Source organism: Tachyglossus aculeatus, chromosome 1 (assembly GCF_015852505.1).
Source record: "Tachyglossus aculeatus isolate mTacAcu1 chromosome 1, mTacAcu1.pri, whole genome shotgun sequence".
NCBI lineage: Eukaryota > Metazoa > Chordata > Mammalia > Monotremata > Tachyglossidae > Tachyglossus > Tachyglossus aculeatus.
Genome location: NC_052066.1, coordinates 155797345 through 155814390, shown reverse-complemented (window position 1 = coordinate 155814390; position 17046 = coordinate 155797345). Strand labels below are relative to the sequence as shown.

Here is a 17046-nt window from a genome sequence, read left to right as displayed (position 1 = left end):
TGGAGGTGACTGTCCTCTTCAACCCTATGGTGTTGAGGCCTGTATCCTGGTTTACTGGGTGCACCCCAGTATAAAAACATCACATATCATCCTACTGCTGGTCTGAACATTGACTTGAGTAAGAACACCCTCTCCTGAAGTGAGTCTTGGAGTCATTCTTACATGTTAAGGAGAATAGAGATTGCTATTTAATAATAATTATGGTACTTGTTGTGCACTTACTATGTGTCAAACTTCATTCATTCAATCGCATTTATTGAGCGCTTACTGTGTGCAGAGCCCTGTACTAAGCGCTTGGGAAGTACAGATCGGCAACATATAGAGATGGTTCCTACCCAACAACCGTCTCACAGTCTAGAAGGGGGAGACAGACAAGAAAACAAAACAAACAGACAGGCGTCAATACCATCAGAGTAAATAGAATAATAGCTATTCACACATCATTAATAATATAGAGTAAAAAATATGTACAAATATATACAAGTGCTGTGGAGAGGGGAAGGGGGTAGGGCGGGGGGGCTAGGAGGAGGAGAGGAAAAGGGGGCGCTCAGTCTGGGAAGGCCTCCTGGAGGAGCTGAGCTCTCAGTAGGGCTTTGAAGGAAGGAAGAGAGCTAGTTTGGCAGTTGTGCAGAGGGAGGGCATTCCAGGCCAGAGGTAGGATGTGGGCCAGGGGTCGACGGTGGGACAGGCGAGAAAGAGGCACAGTGAGGAGGTTTGCAACAATGGAGTGGAGTGTGCAGGCTGGGCTGTAGGAGGAGAGAAGGGAGGTAAGGTAGGAGGGGGCGAGGTGATGGAGAGCTTTGAAGCCGAGAGTGAGGAGTTTTTGCTTGATTCGAAGGTTGATAGGCAACCACTGGAGATTTTTGAGGAGGGGAATGATTATTCTAAGCACTGTGGTAGATACAAGTCAATCAGGTTGAACACAGTCCCTGTCCCAAATAAGGTTCACAGCCTAAGTAGGAGGGAGTAGGATTTAATCCCCATTTTATAGATAGGGTAACCAAGGCTCAGAGAAGTGAAGCAACTTGCCCAAAGTCACACAGAAAGCATGTGGCAGAGCTGGGATTAGAATCCAGTTCTTCTGACTCCTAGGCCTGTGCTCTTTCCATTAGGCCATACTGCTTCTAAGTGACTTGCCCAAGGTAACAAAGCAGACATGTGGCAGGGCAGGGATTAAAACCCCAGACCTTCTTAATCCCAGGTCCATGCTCTGTCCATTAGGTCATGCTGCTTTGTATTAAAAAAAAGCTAGAAATGGGAGCGGGGCATTTGTTAATCAATCAATGGTATTTACGTGTACCTACTATGCAAACAGCACTATACTAAGCACTTGGCAATCTACTGTGCAACAGAGTTGATAGGCACATTCCCTGCCCACAATGAGTTTACAGTCTAGATCAATCTCTGTAGAAATTCAGTAATTCTCTTTTTCCAATAAGTCACTGATTTCTCATCAAAAAATAGAAAAATGCTTGTAAGAGAGCCTGGGAAAAATTGAGCTGAATGTGATACTGATAACAACGAGGCTACATGTGACCAATTATTTCCTGGGCCCATCTGGGTCAAAACTAGAAGGGCAGGCAGCGGTAGTAGTGAGCATGTCATATTCAAAAATATGAAGAGGAAGCTTTAGTTTCCCATTTGGTTTTCAAGACGCTAAGAATTTTAGTGTATTTTTGATTTACTTTTCTCCTCACTAGTGCCATCTCCTGCTTCCCATATAGAATTGTAGTTTCATGCAATGGAAATTATTTTCTTTAAAAATGAAATTTTTCTTCCTTTTCATTTCTTGGGTTTTTTCAGTGGTGAAGGATAGTTATGCCAGTCTTAAGAGGATATAGGGCCGATGAATGCAGTAAATGGGGTAAAAGGGTATCCAGCCTGTGACGTATTGCAAGTGGTTTTAAAATGCACCTATATTATTCATTTCAATTTCTCTAAGGTACACTTATCCATTTCCCACTAATTTACCCAAAATGCAAGAAACTGAGCCTGTCATTTTGGGCAAAATTAATTTTACTGCTCCAAAACTGCATTCTAGCCCTTGCATGTTCCAAATAAAGAATGTCTCCATCAGAAATGCAGTTCAAATTTTTAATCAACTAAAACTGGATGAAATTTCATGTGTAGTATGTTGTGAGTGAGTTTGTTTTAGATGACAACATCTACCAACTTTCCCATAAAAAAACACTGTGGAGAATGATAGTAACAAAAAAATCAAAGAAATTTTGATGTTGAATGAATGAATAAATGAAGAATGACTAAGAACCTAATTAGCTAGTTAGACCTACCTGTGGTCTCATAACCATAAATAGAAGTTGGGTGTTCTTAATGAGAAACAACTAATTATCTTTTGTAACAGCTTAGCAATTTTCCTAAATTTTTAAGGTTTTTAGTTAGGAATGAAACCCGTAGGCGCTAGTCTTTTTTCACTGAACTCGAAAAAGAGTGGAATCTCTCAGAAGTGATTTTTTGAACACTGAATTGTTTCATCAAGTTCCCCAGCACTAGAGGGCTGAGGGCACACACTGATGTTTAGGGGGTAGTAGGGTCAAAACAAACAAAAGGAGCCACATCTTTCTACAGGGAGTACTAAACATTTGCAAGTCATTACCCCAGAAAATCAAGGAGGCAGAAAATCTTGTTTCCAAAAGGGTTTTGATAAATTCTTGGATGAGGGGGAACAATAGCTTGTTGAGTCAGTGAAAAGACTCAAGGAGGTTTTAGATTGATGGACAACAGGTCTGTGGTGAGTTATTTGAGGGAAAATTTCAGGATGTTAGGAGGTTCATCCCTTTGCATGAAAACAGATATAAGGAGGGAGTTACCTTCAACATTATTTATTGGGGACCTACTGTAGGTAGAAATCTGTACTAGGTACTAGGGGGAACATGTGAAAAAACTGTAGACCTGCTCCCTGGCTCATGAAGACCTGACACCCTAATAGGGAAGACAAGCAGTCACAGACTGATGCGTATACACTGGCTTAAAAAGGATGAAGGTGGATTATAAATAAACACAGGTGGCTAGGGAAATCAATGATTAGGGCCATTGCACTGCTCCTCCAGGCTTCCTACAGCACCATCGACAGAGACAACCAATACTGGGTTACATAGACCAGTGGTCTCATTTCAGTAGCGGTATTTCTTGTTCTTGTTCTTTCATGCAAAAATGACTTTTAATGATTATGCAGAAATCCTTAGAGAAAACTGTCATAAATAAATTGCAATTTCTTTTTCTCCTTTTGCTACTGGAATACCCTCAGGTTGGTGGGTACTGGGATAAATCTTGCAGCACAGTGACACAGTTAAAGGAAGGTCTGAACCGGATTCTCTGCCTGATTCCGTATAATGTGATCAACCAGCCTGTATGGGAATGTATCATGCCGGAGTGGCTGGAAGCTATCAGAACAGAAGTGCCAGATAACCAGCTGAAAGAATTCAGGGAAGTATTAAGGTGGGTAGAAGTTTTAAAGAACCTGGAACATGATGAGGGAGTTTAGCAGGACAGGAATTACAGGTTATACAGCCTACTGAGTGATTTTAAATGTTTGTCAGGACAGTTTTGGCTCATGTGAAATAATTAATGATGCTTCTTGACATTTTTCTGTTATGCATCATTTGGATCTGTGTAAGGATAGGGCAAGTGGAACAATAAAAATGTTATTAGACCCAACTCAAATTACCCATCTTTTCTCGATTATGAAAATGTTTCTGCTGGATCTTTTGAGAGAAACCTTAATGCACTAATGATTGTGTTGGTATTATTTCATAGCATGACATTCTAATGATATGAAATGTGTGATTATAATAATATTGAGGTGCCAACTGCAAGCTAGATAGAGAACAGAGACTCTGGCCAGTTCAGAATCTATGAGGACAGTCTGATTTAAGGAAATAGAACAACAGGAGACTTGACCAGGATATTCATGGGTGACCCAAGGTGTAAACATCCCAGTGAACATGGCTATGAGAATTTAAGAAAAACTTTCTTGGATATGCTTCACACGAATGTTCTTGTTTGGTAGGAGATAACTGGATTTTGTCTTTTAATTACCCATTAACATTACTCATGTGGGACTCTTGCCTTTTGGTTATTCTGCTAGAAGATTTCTGAAACATAGCAACTGTGATTTGCCTTGCCCAGTGCCATGGGTATTCAAATGCCTAATTAAAACTATTTCCTTTTGATGTTGATGATAGTGCACACACAATAATTAACTTCTTTTTTGACTTTCCTTCTGCTTTGCAGCAAAATGTTTGATATTGAGCTTTGCCCTCTACCTTTTTCCCTGGAAGAGATGTTTGGTTTCATTAGTTGTCGGTTCACAGGATATCCTTCTTCCGTGCAGGAGCAAGCTTTATTATGGCTTCATGTGAGTGAACAATCCCATTAATAATTTAGGAGGAGTTTTAAGGTTGGACTAAAATTGAGGATGCAGGAAATGAACTGATGTGGATGAAGACTGTAGACTAGCCATTACCCTTTGAAACCCAACATTCAAAGAAATCCTTTCTCTTTTTAGAATCTGAAGTCAACTGTAACTAATTTTTAGTCATAGCCAGGGGTTGCTTAGTTCCTGATTATTTAGAGAGAATGCCTGTGTCTGCATGAGGTAAACATAATGGTAGGTTGGAAAAAGTTCACAAATTCTACCCGTTTGTTAGCGCCAATGGGATCTAACCCATTAGCAAGCTAAACAAAGGAGACTCAGTAACTAGCACATCCTGCCACAGTTTAGCTTGAAGTGCCTGGAAAGCACTAGATTGTGTTTATGGGGGGATTGGCTTTATTATGTGGTACTTCTTTGATCGTGCCCAGCTAAGCAGTGTGGACTAGAGGTTAGAGCACGGACCTGGGTTCTAATCCCCACTCCACTACTTGTCTGCTGCGTGACCTTGGGCAAATCACTTAACTTCTCCATGTCTCAGTTACCTCGTCTGTAAAATGGGGATCAAGACTCTGAGCCCCATGTGGAACATGGACTCTGTCCAACCTAATTATCTTGAATTTGCCCCAGTGCTTAGTACAGTGCCTAATACATGGTAAGTGTTTAACTAATACCATTCAAAAAATGCTGAAGAGATACTACACTGTTCTGTAGCCTTCAGCCCTGGTGGTGGTATCAGGATTCCTGGATAGGCTCAAGGGATACTTTGAGCCTGCAGCTTAGCTAATGATTGTTTGGCTTGCTGGGCTCATCACTCTTCATATTGGCAAATCTTTTAGCAAGAGGCTCACCCTAGGCTACTCACAAAGAAAACACCCAAATCTCCTGAAAAATCGTCTCTGAGTGCAAGCTCCTTGTGGGCAAACATCTGGCTACTTCTTTATATTGTTCTTACCAAGCTCCTAGTACAGTGCACCACATTGAGTGGATTTATTTTATTTTGTTAGTATGTTTGGTTTTGTTCTCTGTCTCCCCCTTTTAGACTGTGAGCCCACTGTTGGGTAGGGACTGTCTCTATATGTTGCCAACTTGTACTTCCCAAGCACTTAGTACAGTGCTCTGCACACAGTAAGTGCTCAATAAATACGATTGATTGATTGATGGTCAATAAATGATGTGGCTACTACTAACTGTCTACAACTCTGTTATGTTATATTCTCCCAAGCGCTTAGTCCAGTGCTTTGCACACAATAAGCAATCAATGAATTTGATTGATTTAATGATTGTGTTAGCCCCAGGCTATGTCCAGAAAGAAACTAAAAAGACTGATCTGCTCTAGGTTTGGTGGTGAAGGGGAAGATGTAGGAGATATTCTTAGCTTGCCAGGTCCTTATTTCCTTTGTGCTTGGTGATTTTTCCATGCCTATATAGATCTCATGCATGTAGGTGTTTTTCACATATCCATCAAGAGGAAAATTAAAAAAGACTAGATTAAAATTAGCTGTTTCTCGAAGTAAATTCTGTAAGTACCTTTTCCCTTCCCCAAGTCACCTTGTTCTTTTTTGGATGTATGTTTTTCAGGTGTTATCTGAATTAGACATAGTGGTTCCTCTTCAGCTACTCATAAGTATGTTTTCTGATGGAGTTAATTCAGTCAAAGAGCTAGCAAATCAAAGGAAATCACGAGTGAGTGAACTGGCCGGGAATCTCGCAGCTCGAAGGGTAATTGTCATTAAAAACTGTTTTCTTTTTATCTCTTAATTTATAATGCACTGCCAGGTGCTCCAGTATATAACACCAGAACACAAGCTCTCCCGAAATGTGGACTATAACTCTTCTCAGCTAATGTCTGAGTCATTCAAAATACTAGCTATGATAGATAATATAATAGCCTTTTCTTTCATATAATCACTGATAAAATTGATTTTTTTATTGTTCTATACTGTTTTCATTTACTTTCTAATTGCCTGTGTTTTATCTCAGCTGAACAGCCTTTTTGGTGGACCTGTTCTTATTTGCACCCTGGGCAAAGATGTTTGGTGATCATGGAGGATATGCCTTAGCTATTGTAAATTTTCCCTGTTTTTTTTTGTTGTTGTTGTTGTTCTGCCACTTACCTCCCTCCCTATTTTATCCAGCTCTTTCTTTTGGTGAGACAAAAAGGGATCTCAGTTCCTCAGACTGTCTTATTGACACTTGGCCAATAATCGTGATTACTTTTCTGTGTTAATTAAGCCTTTGCCTGGTTTTATCTGTGCATGGATGGTAAGTTATAAATTAGTTTCTGGATGACTTAAGTCATTAAGTAGTCCAGCTGTTGACTCCGTGGAATTAGCCCTGCTCTGGAGATTGAGAGCCTTTGGTTCTAATTCTAAGTTTTCCTGGAGCATGGACAAGGCCTGCTCAAGTGTTTTGTCATGGACTGCACTCCTGCTTCCCTACTCGCCCATTTCACGCTGTGTCCCAGTGGCACATGATGGGCAGGAAAGAGAGATGGCATGTGACCCCGTGCAAACCAAGAGCACGAGCATCAGTCTGCGTTCACTGGCTCTCAGTCCAGAAGCTTTAAGACCAAGGTTCCTCCATCATTCCTGATGACAGATGACATCTATTTCGCCACTGAACCCTTCCCCTGTCCTTCCACTATCCTGGAATTCCCTCTCCCTCTATATACACCAGACTACCACCCTCTCCACCTTCAAAGCATTAGTAAGGTCACAAGTTCATCAAGAGGCCTTCCCCGATTAAGCCCTCTTTACCCCAACCTGCTCTCCCTTCTGTGTCATCTATACATTTGGCTCTGTGATCTTTGGACATCTGATATTCACGTCAACCCTATGACCCTTATGTACATATGTTCATGTTAATATCTGTCTGCCCCTCTAGACTGTAAGCTTGTTATGGGTAGGGTACAGTTTGCTAATTCTGCTGTACTCTCCCAAATGCTTAATACAGTGCTCTGCACATAGTAAAACCTCAGTAAATACCTTTGATTGATTGATTAACTGATGGATGGGGAAGACAATATTCAAAAGTATTTTTAAAATATTTTTTAGACACTGTATTAATTATCAAGATAGATACAAGATAATCAGGCTGCACACAGTCCATATGCAACTTGGGGCTCATAGTCTTAATCCCCATTTCACAGATGAGGTAATTGAGGCACAGAAAAGTTAAGTGATTTGCCCAAAGTCATACAGTATGCAAGTGGCAGATCCAGGTTTAGAACCCAGATCCTTTGAGTCCCAGGTTTGTGGTCTTTCCATTAGACCACGGTTCTTCTCAAATACTATCATCTTTAAGACCACCTCCCTGCTTTGGGGGAGTTTTTTAGTGCCTCTGCACGTTCAGAGAAATGGTGGAGGTCTTATGATCCAACTGTATATGCAAATTGTTACTTTTTGATTTGCTAAGATCAGTTTGGGATATCATGTCAGCCTCATTTTTCCTTTCTCATTGACTGTCTGAAGGCATTTCCTGCCTCAAAACATTTTCAGCATTATTCAGTTTTTGTCACCTTTTTGCCATGATTTGTGCATATCTGACTTTCATGTGGGTTGAAGAAGTTCATCAGTCTGTCTTTGGTAATACAGTGTTGCTGTATCACAATGAATTGACATTGCAAAATGCATTTTACCAATGTTAGCCATACATTTTTCACAGAATGTTAAATATAGGATGTGGTAGTGAGATTAAAAAAATAGAATTTATAGTAGAATGAAACATGTTATCTATATCTGGAAATAGCAAAAACTTAGGAGGTTGGCTTCCTCTTCTGACCATAAAAAGAATTACCGTCAATTGGCAAGCTTCTCCTGGCAGCAACTGCTACTGCCTTCATGAATCTGAGTCTTTTGTCCTAGTCTCAATGCTTCACTTGCTGTGAATCACAGTTCGCCGGGGAAGACCAGTTCATGCTCAGTCTAGACTGGCCTTACCGCCACTCTGCATGCGAGCAAGACCCTAAATCTTAGGGTTTCAGGCCCCTAATCAGGCATTCCATTTTTCAACCACACAGGCCTTGCTGTATTTGACTTGGTTTTCTTCATCAAGTTTATCCTTTCCTGCCTTAACTCTGCCCTCTCCTCTGCCAGACAAAACTATTTCTCCTCCCTTATTGACACCCATGCCCATCATCCCCGTCAGCTCTTCCGTACATTTAACTCTCTTCTCAGGCCCCCTGTTCCTCCCCCTCCTCCTTCCCTCACACCCAATGATCTGGCCTTCTACTTCATTAATAAAATTAAATCCATCAGGTCCGAGCTCCCCAAAGTCACTTCCCCCACTTCTCCACCCCCCGGCTCTCAGCCCTCTTCACTACTCTCCCATCCTTCCCAGCAGTATCCTCAGATGCGATCTCCTCCCTCCTCTCAAGTGCTACTCCAGCTACCTGGGCTTCTGACCCCATTCCCTCTCATCTTATGAAATCTCTCGCTCTGTCCCTTCTCCCCTCCTTAACTTCCATCTTCAACTGCTTACTCTCCACTGGTTCCTTCCCCTCTGCCTTCAAACATGCCCACATCTCTCCCATCCTAAAAAAACACCCTCTCTTGACCCCACCTCACCTTCTAGTTTCACCCTATCTCCCTCCTACCATTCCTTTCTAAACTCCTTGAATGAGTCATCTACATCTGCTGCCTCGAATTCCTCAATGCCAACTCTCTCCTCAACCCCCTCCAATCTGGCTTCCGTCCCCTACATTCCATGGAAACTGCCCTCTCAAAGGTCACCAATGACCTCCTGCTTGCCAAATCCAACAGCTCCTACTCTATCCTAATCCTCCTTGACCTCTCAGCTGCCTTCGACACTGTGGACCACCCCCTTCTCCTCAACACACTATCCAACCTTGACTTCACAGACTCTGTCCTCTCCTGGTTCTCCTCTTATCTCTCCGGCTGTTCATTCTCAGTCTCTTTTGCAGGCTCCTCCTCCTGCTCCCATCCCCTTACTGTAGGGGTTCCTCAAGGGTCAGTTCTTGGTCCCCTTCTGTTCTCTATCTACACTCACTCTCTTGGTGACCTCATTCGCTCCCACGGCTTCAACTATCACCTCTACACTGATGACACCCAAATCTACATCTCTGCTCCTGCTCTCTCTCCCTCCCTCCAGGCTCATATCTCCTCCTGCCTTCAGGACATCTCCACCTGGATGTCTGCTCGCCATCTAAAACTCAGCATGTCCAAGACTGAACTCCTTATCTTCCTTCCCAAACCCTGCCCTCTCCCTGACTTTCCCATCACTGTTGATGGCACTACCATCCTTCCCATCTCACAAGCCTGCAACCTTGATGCCATCCTCGACTCTGCTCTCTTATTCACGCCTCAAATCCAAAATCTGCCGGTCTCACCTCCGCAACATTGCCAAGATCCTCCCTTTCCTCTCCATCCAAACCACTACCCAGCTGGTTCAATCTCTCATCCTATCCCGACTGGATTACTGCATCAGCCTCCTTTCCGATCTCCCATCCTCCTGTCTCTCCCCACTTCAATCCATACTTTACGCCACTGCCCAGATTGTCTTTGTGCAGAAACGCTCTGGGTATGTTACTCCCCTCCTCAAAAATCTCCAGTGGCTACCAATCAACCTACGCATCAGGCAAAAACTCCTCACCCTGGGCTTCAAGGCTCTCTATCACCTTGCCCCCTCCTACCTCACCTCCCTTCTCTCCTTCTACAGCCTAACCCACACCCTCCGCTCCTCTGCTGCTAACCTCCTCACTGCACCTCGTTCTCGACTGTCCCGCTGTTAACCCCCAGCCCACATCCTCCCCCTGGTCTGGATTGCCCTCCCTCCGCACATCCAACAAGCTAGCACTCTTCCTCCCTTCAAAGCCCTACTGACAGCTCACCTCCTCCAGGAGGCCTCCCAAACTGAGCCCCCTCCTTCCTCTCCCCCTCTTCCCCCTCCCCATCCCCTCCACCTTACCTCCTTCCCCTCCCCACAGCACCTGTATATATGTATATATGTATGTACATATTTATCACTCTATTTTACTTTTACATATTTATTCTATTTATTTTATTTTGTTAATATGTTTCATTATGTTGTCTGTCTCCCCCTTCTAGACTGTGAGCCCACTGTTGGGTAGGGACCATCTCTATATGGTGCCAACTTGTACTTCCCAAGCACTTAGTACAGTGCTCTGCACACAGTAAGTGCTCAATAAATACGATTGAATGAATGAATGAATCAGCTTTGGCAATCAAATCTATTCGATGGGATTCTGCTGTACTTATTTTTCCATCATTCATTCATTCATTCAATTATATTAAATGCTCACTGTGTGCAGAGCACTGTACTAAACACTTGGGAAAGTACAATACAACATCAAACAGTGAGATTCTCTGCCCTCAAAGAGCTCATAGTCTAGGGGGGGTAGGACAGTGGGAAGAAACATCAATACAAATAGATATAATTACAGATATATAAATAAGTGCTGTGGAGCTGGGAGTGGGGTGTGTGTGTCTGCAGGAAGAGCAAAGGGAGCAAGTCAGGGTGACACAGAAGGGAGTAAGAAATGAGGAAAAGTGGGGTTTATTCTGGGAAGGCCTCTTGGAGAAGATGTGCCTTCAATAGTACTTTGAATAGTGGGGAGAGAGGGGTTCCCATGAAGATTCGGAATTTTCAGCAAGATCAGTACATTTTTAGAGAGAGAAAGAAGCTAATTTCTCAAGATACATCTTCAATCTCAGTTGTTCAAATTTTTCATGAACATAGACAAAAATTTCATTTTAATGAGCTCCAGAAATCCTCTTTTTTAGAAACTAGTCATAGGATCTTTGATCCTTGTATCTGGAGACTGTAAAATTTGTTCTTTAAGGTTTTCCTCTTCCTTCTGAGATTTCTTAATTATCCTGAAAACTACAGCACGGTTAATGAGATTTTGGGCAAATGACTGAAAATTTTTTATTAATTTTTATTAATCTTTCACCTTGATTTTCCATAAGATTTAGGTCAACTTTATGTTTCTTCAAAACATTCATGACATTTATCAAGGAAAAATAAAAGCAGTGTTGGGGTTAAAGGCTCCTTGTTAGTGTACATGGTGATAGTAAAATTCTTAGAAGTTCAGTTTTGGTTCTGCTGTTCTTTCCTACAGGCGAGTGTCGCTTCTGATCCTGGGCGCAGAGTTCAGCACAATACTTTGAGCCCATTTCCCAGTCCTTTTCAGAGCCCATTTTGCAGTCCCATACGCAGTCCATTTCGTAGTCCTTTCAAGAACTTTGGGCATCCTGGAGGAAGAACTATTGACTTTGATTGTGAAGATGATGAGATGAATCTGAACTGTTTCATACTCATGTTTGATCTCATCCTGAAGCAGGTAACTGAAGAATGCTCTTTTCATTTTGTTGATGAGTGAAGGATGGAGAAAACTATTGAGCCTCAGTTGCCCTGTGCAAGCTTCGTAAACCTCAACCCTGGATCCTGCAGAAATGACCTTCCCTCTTCCTTTTTTTCCATATTCTTCTCTCACACCCGACCCTTTCACTGCTTTTGAAGTGGAAATTTGCTCCTCTAGGGTGGTGGATTCCTGGAGTCATAAACCACACAGCTTAAGAAATATTTGGGAGTTGTATCATAAGGAGGGTAGGGGCTGCAGGTGCATTTCCAAATGAATCACAAAGAATAAGTAGCTGTCTCCCTGATCTCATACGATGAGTTCTTGTGGTAGCTATCCTGCAGTCTGCTTAAAACTGAGAAAAATTAGTGGAGTGCTCTTCTCCATAGCTTTACTAGAACTTGCACTTCATTTCATAGGTTGAAATTTGGACTTAGTGGTTATGACTGCATGGAATAAGCCCTTTTGGGTGTGATTCTTTTTTTTTTTTTTTTGACTGGGGCAAAATCAGTATCAAACACTGACTAATGTTAATGAGATCAATCATTAAGTCAGAGGTATTTATAGAGTGCTTACTGTATGCAGAGCACTATACAAAGCACTTTTGGGTGTGATTTTTTTTGACTGGGGCAAATTCATTCAATATCAAATGCTAACCAATGTTAAGATCAATCATTCAATCAGAGGTATTTATCAAGCGCTTACTGTATGCAGAGCATTATATAAAGCACTTAGGAGAGTAGAGTACAACAGAGTTAGTAGATGTGTTCCTTGCCCACAGGAGTTTGCAGTTTAGAGGGGAATTCACATTAGCTAGGATTCACCTCCCACTGATCCTCTCCTACGGCCTGAGTCCTACTGTGTTGAATTGTGACCAAAAAGATGCTATTATCGACTCCTCCTAACTTTACCTGGGAAATGTATGGATTACTGTTAGATTTATTAAGAGAACTGCAGATTTTTGCACATTATGTTTGCCTCACGTAGGTGTGATTGATACATAACTTGATTTTAAGAACTATGTGTAAAATTGTCAAAAGAAACTTGTGTAATATTTAGGATAACTTAATCAATGAATAATGATGATGGTATTTGTTAAGTGCTTGCTACGTGTCAGGCACTGTTCTAAGTGCGGGAGTTAATACAGGGTAATCAGGTCGGATCCACTCTCTGTCCTACATGGAGCTCACAGTCTTAATCCTCATTTTACAGATGAGGTAATTGAAGCACAGAGAAGTGAGGTGACTTGCCCAAGGTCACACAGCAAACAAATGGCAGAGTCAGTATTAGAACCCAGATCCTTCTGACTCTCCAGCCTGTGCTCTATCCTCTAAGCCATGCTGTGTCCTACCTAAGGATGTGTAGATATTGAATTTGAATTAGTGTTTAACCTGTAAATTTAACACTGGCGGTAACAAGTAGCAATCATCTGGAGGAGTGCAAATAGATTATTATGCAGAATACTAACCCCTTTCCTACTTCTTAATGTCCTTCAGATGGAGTTACAGGATGATGGTATCACTATGGGTTTAGATAACAGCCTGTCCAAGGACATTATTTCCATTATAAACAACGTTTTTCAAGCTCCCTGGGGTGGCTCTCACACCTGCCAGAAAGATGAAAAAGCAGTTGAATGCAACCTCTGTCAGTCTAGCATTCTCTGTTACCAGCTGGCTTGCGAATTGCTTGAACAACTGGCTCCGAAAGAAGAAAGCCGCTTGGTGGTAAGTCATAAATGAAAAGAGATGGTTCATGAACATGAGGGAAATATATAACTGTGATATTTAAGTACTGATTATGGACCAGACACTGTAAAAAGTGTGGGGACAGATACAAGTGCTTCTGCTCACAGTCCAAGAGACTAAATATGGCTTTATGGGTTTATTCATTCAGCTCCTCTCTTCTTAAGAGCCCATAGCTCTTTTTAGAGATAAGATAAACAAGACATAGAGAGAATAAGCAATTTGCTAAAGCCAGAGTCGTGGTAGAGTTGGGACTCACACCTGGGTTCTCTGACTTCCAAACCAATGATCTTCAACATAGTAATCTCCACTAAAGGTCCGTAAAGGTCCACTAAAGGATGTATCCACCCAGCAGAGAAAATGGGACCCAGGACTAGTAGTGTAGCTAACCAGACCGTCTGGATCATCCAACCAGACCCAGGAATATGGGATTCTTTTATAGAGCAGCCATTTTGCTCTAGCGTCTTTAATCCTTTCCAAGCTATATAAAATTAATCATGTTCCCTTCCCACAATGAACTTAAGTTAATTGTTAATATGGTGACTAGATTGAGGTTGGTGTGGGAAACCTTGTTAAAAAGAGTCCTCCATAACTCCCCTATCTGTATAGATTTATAGATTAATTAGGAACAACTGATCCATTTAGCCAATACAGCAAATGAAGGTAATATACTGTTTGCTCAGTAGGGGATTTTTAAATACTAGTAATTGATTAGTGTTCTAAGAGGCCCAATTATGCATGCTAATTTTGCCATAGAGATTAAATGAACTGTCTTTGACTGTTTTTCTCAAGTAAGTTTTCAGTATAAAAGAAACATTTCAGGTAATTTGGTAAACTCCTTTGATAAGTACTTAAAAGAGATCTATTGCCGGTCCTTGGAGGCAGAGATCACATCTACTAAATCTCTTGTTCTCTCTCAAGTGTTTACTACAGTGTACTTGTACAGTGCATGAGAAGCAGCATGTCTTAGTGAAAAGAGCATGGGCTTGAGAGTCACAGGTTGTGGATTCTAATGCTGGCTTCGTCACTTATCAGTTGTGTGATTTTGGGCAAGTCACTTAATTTCTCTGTGCCTCAGTGACCTCATCTATAAAATGGGGATTAAGACTGTGAGCCCCACGTGGGGCAACCTGATTACCTTATATCTACCCCATCACTTAGAACAGTATTTGGCACACAGTAAGCACTTAACAAATACCATCATTATTATTAGTATTACAGTGCTCTTCACCAAGGAAGTACTCAGTGAACACTATTGATGGATTAAAGTCTGTTTTCAGACATTCTTATGACAATTTAAATTGAGAATAGTGTAATAAAGATTTATTTTGTATCTTCTTAGGAGCCCACAGACAATCTTGAAGATAGTCTACTATATTCCCGGCCTGAATTTATTATAGGAACTGAAGGAGAAGAGGAAGAGAATTCTGCAGCCAAACATGGAGAAAATCCTGGAAATCACACTGAGCCTGTAGATAATGCTGGTAAGTGAACATTGGTGTTCAATGCTGAATGGAATTCAACAATAATTTGAAACAAAGTCCTGACATTTGGGAAAGATCACCTTGTAACCTCCCCAGTGCTTAGAACAGTGCTTTGCACATAGTAAGCGCTTAATAAATGCCATTATTATTATTAAAGAGGGTAAAGTGGAAATTATAGCTTTTCTCTGAGTATAACAATCTGGGAGGCAGTCTGCCAAGTGATTTAATCCAAGCCATGGCCTGGATCCGGGCTGGCTTTGAGTCAGGCGCTTCCATCCATGGTGGCTTCTACCTCACTCCACTCAAACTATGACTTCAGGGAGCAACCTCCCAGCCTGCTGTGACACCAGAAACAGCTGTCTGGGGGGTGTTACTAATAACCTCTGTAGCTGGCTCAGAGGTAGGAATGAGCTATCATGGCAGAAATGGCTCAACTTCCACAATTTAAGCTCTTCTTTGCTCCCAGGCTATTCACTGTTGGTTGGCCTGAAGACACGTACAAAACTTGGTAACTGGCCCATGAGCCTACATAATTGCCCAATTCTAGTCTAGGGGATATTTATGTGTCTTTCTATAAAGGATATTAATTGTAAAACCCATGCCATCTGGGGATTGTGCAGATAGCTTGCTTTACCACATAGAAGCAGCTGTTGGTCTCTGCAGTTTAATTAAAGCAGGGGGTGTGCATTAATTGAGCAACTTGGAGATAGTTTGAGCATCTAGGACAGATGATTCAGGGAAGAGCACGTTTGGAGAGGAGGCAGAGAAAGGAAAAATGGCCTGTGTGGTTGGAATCCTAATTCTCCATTTGCTCATATGTGGTTTCTCTTCATGGGGAGGTTCTCGTTGTGGGCTCACCACAGACTCAAAACACACGTTTGTGGGATTCGAGGACTTTGGAACTGTTGGGCTTCTTTAATGAGATTCCCACTAGTGTATCTTGTTTGGGAAGGGCTGGTCCACAGGTGGAGTTAACTCTTTGCTTTACAGTGGTGTTTGGAGAATCCCCGACGTGTTGTAAACAGCACTCGGAGGGCCTGCCCTGTGGCCTCTCAGCTTCTCTAGTTGGCAGGTGGTAATTTTAGGCTACAGTTTCTGCATCAGCTTGGGTATCCTACCCAGTATTATCTGATTGGTGGCTTCAACTTCATTTGGAGAATACTTGGCAAGTCTCCTCTTCAATTTTACTGTGTGAAGCTGCCTTGGGACACTATACTTAGGAATTCTGTGCAGATGGAAATGCTTAGTATTAGAATATTTATTATAATCACTGTTTTTTAATATAGGTTCTTTATTGACTTGTAACATCCTTTGAGAAATGAGTGCCATAATCTTTCTCTCCAACCCCCAATAGCATTTATATCCATAGCTGTAAACTCTGTGCTTTCCTCTACCTGTAATTGAGTCTACCTTGCCTACTAGATTTAAAATCCTTGAGGGTGGGGTCATGTCCACCAACTCTGTTGGACTCTCCCAAGTGCTAAGGACAGTGCTCTTCACAGAGTAAATGGTCAATCAGTGTTATTAATTCAGTTGAGAATGACACTCATGATGAGATGAAAATTGTTTTTAAAGTAAATGCCTAGGAGGAAAACTGGCCAAAGAGTAAGAAGTGTCAGGAGTTGGCTTTGTTACCTGCAGTAGACATTTTGTAAGAACTTTAAAGTCCTATAGGGGAGGGTCTGTGGATGTTTACTGATATGGACATTTGGCAACCTTTCTGAAGGATCTGGTGGCAAAGAACTATGAAGCACAGCATAGAGAGAACTGAAAACTGGAGGAGACTGTATGTGCAGGTGTAAGGCTCACCTCTTTCTTGTCTTACCTGGTTGGATTGTGGAGCAAAACCAAGTTGAAAAGCAAATGGCATACACAGAGGAAAAACTCCATAGAGCTAGTAAAAATGCATTTTGAATTCATCTTCATTTCTCCCATTAACTGGGAGTTGAGCCAGAAGGCAGTTTGTTAATCCTTTGTGTACTTATTTCTTGACAGGAATAAAAAATGATACTGAAAGAAAATTTTGCTATCAACAACTTCCAGTGACTCTGAGGCTAATATATACCATTTTTCAGGTATACTTTTTCA

At 41.7% G+C, this 17046-nt stretch overlaps 1 protein-coding gene across 1 annotated transcript in view; it reads left to right on the top strand.

Moving 5' to 3' along the window:
* The window catches only part of UNC79 (unc-79 homolog, NALCN channel complex subunit), a 172979-nt gene that overhangs the window by 59800 nt on the left and 96133 nt on the right, over positions 1–17046 (top strand). The window contains exons 15-21 of the mRNA XM_038749857.1: positions 3266–3456; positions 4252–4375; positions 5972–6112; positions 11493–11714; positions 13229–13456; positions 14817–14958; positions 16954–17033. Coding sequence (XP_038605785.1) covers positions 3266–3456; positions 4252–4375; positions 5972–6112; positions 11493–11714; positions 13229–13456; positions 14817–14958; positions 16954–17033 — 1128 coding nt within the window. The remainder of the gene's footprint in view (positions 1–3265; positions 3457–4251; positions 4376–5971; positions 6113–11492; positions 11715–13228; positions 13457–14816; positions 14959–16953; positions 17034–17046) is intronic.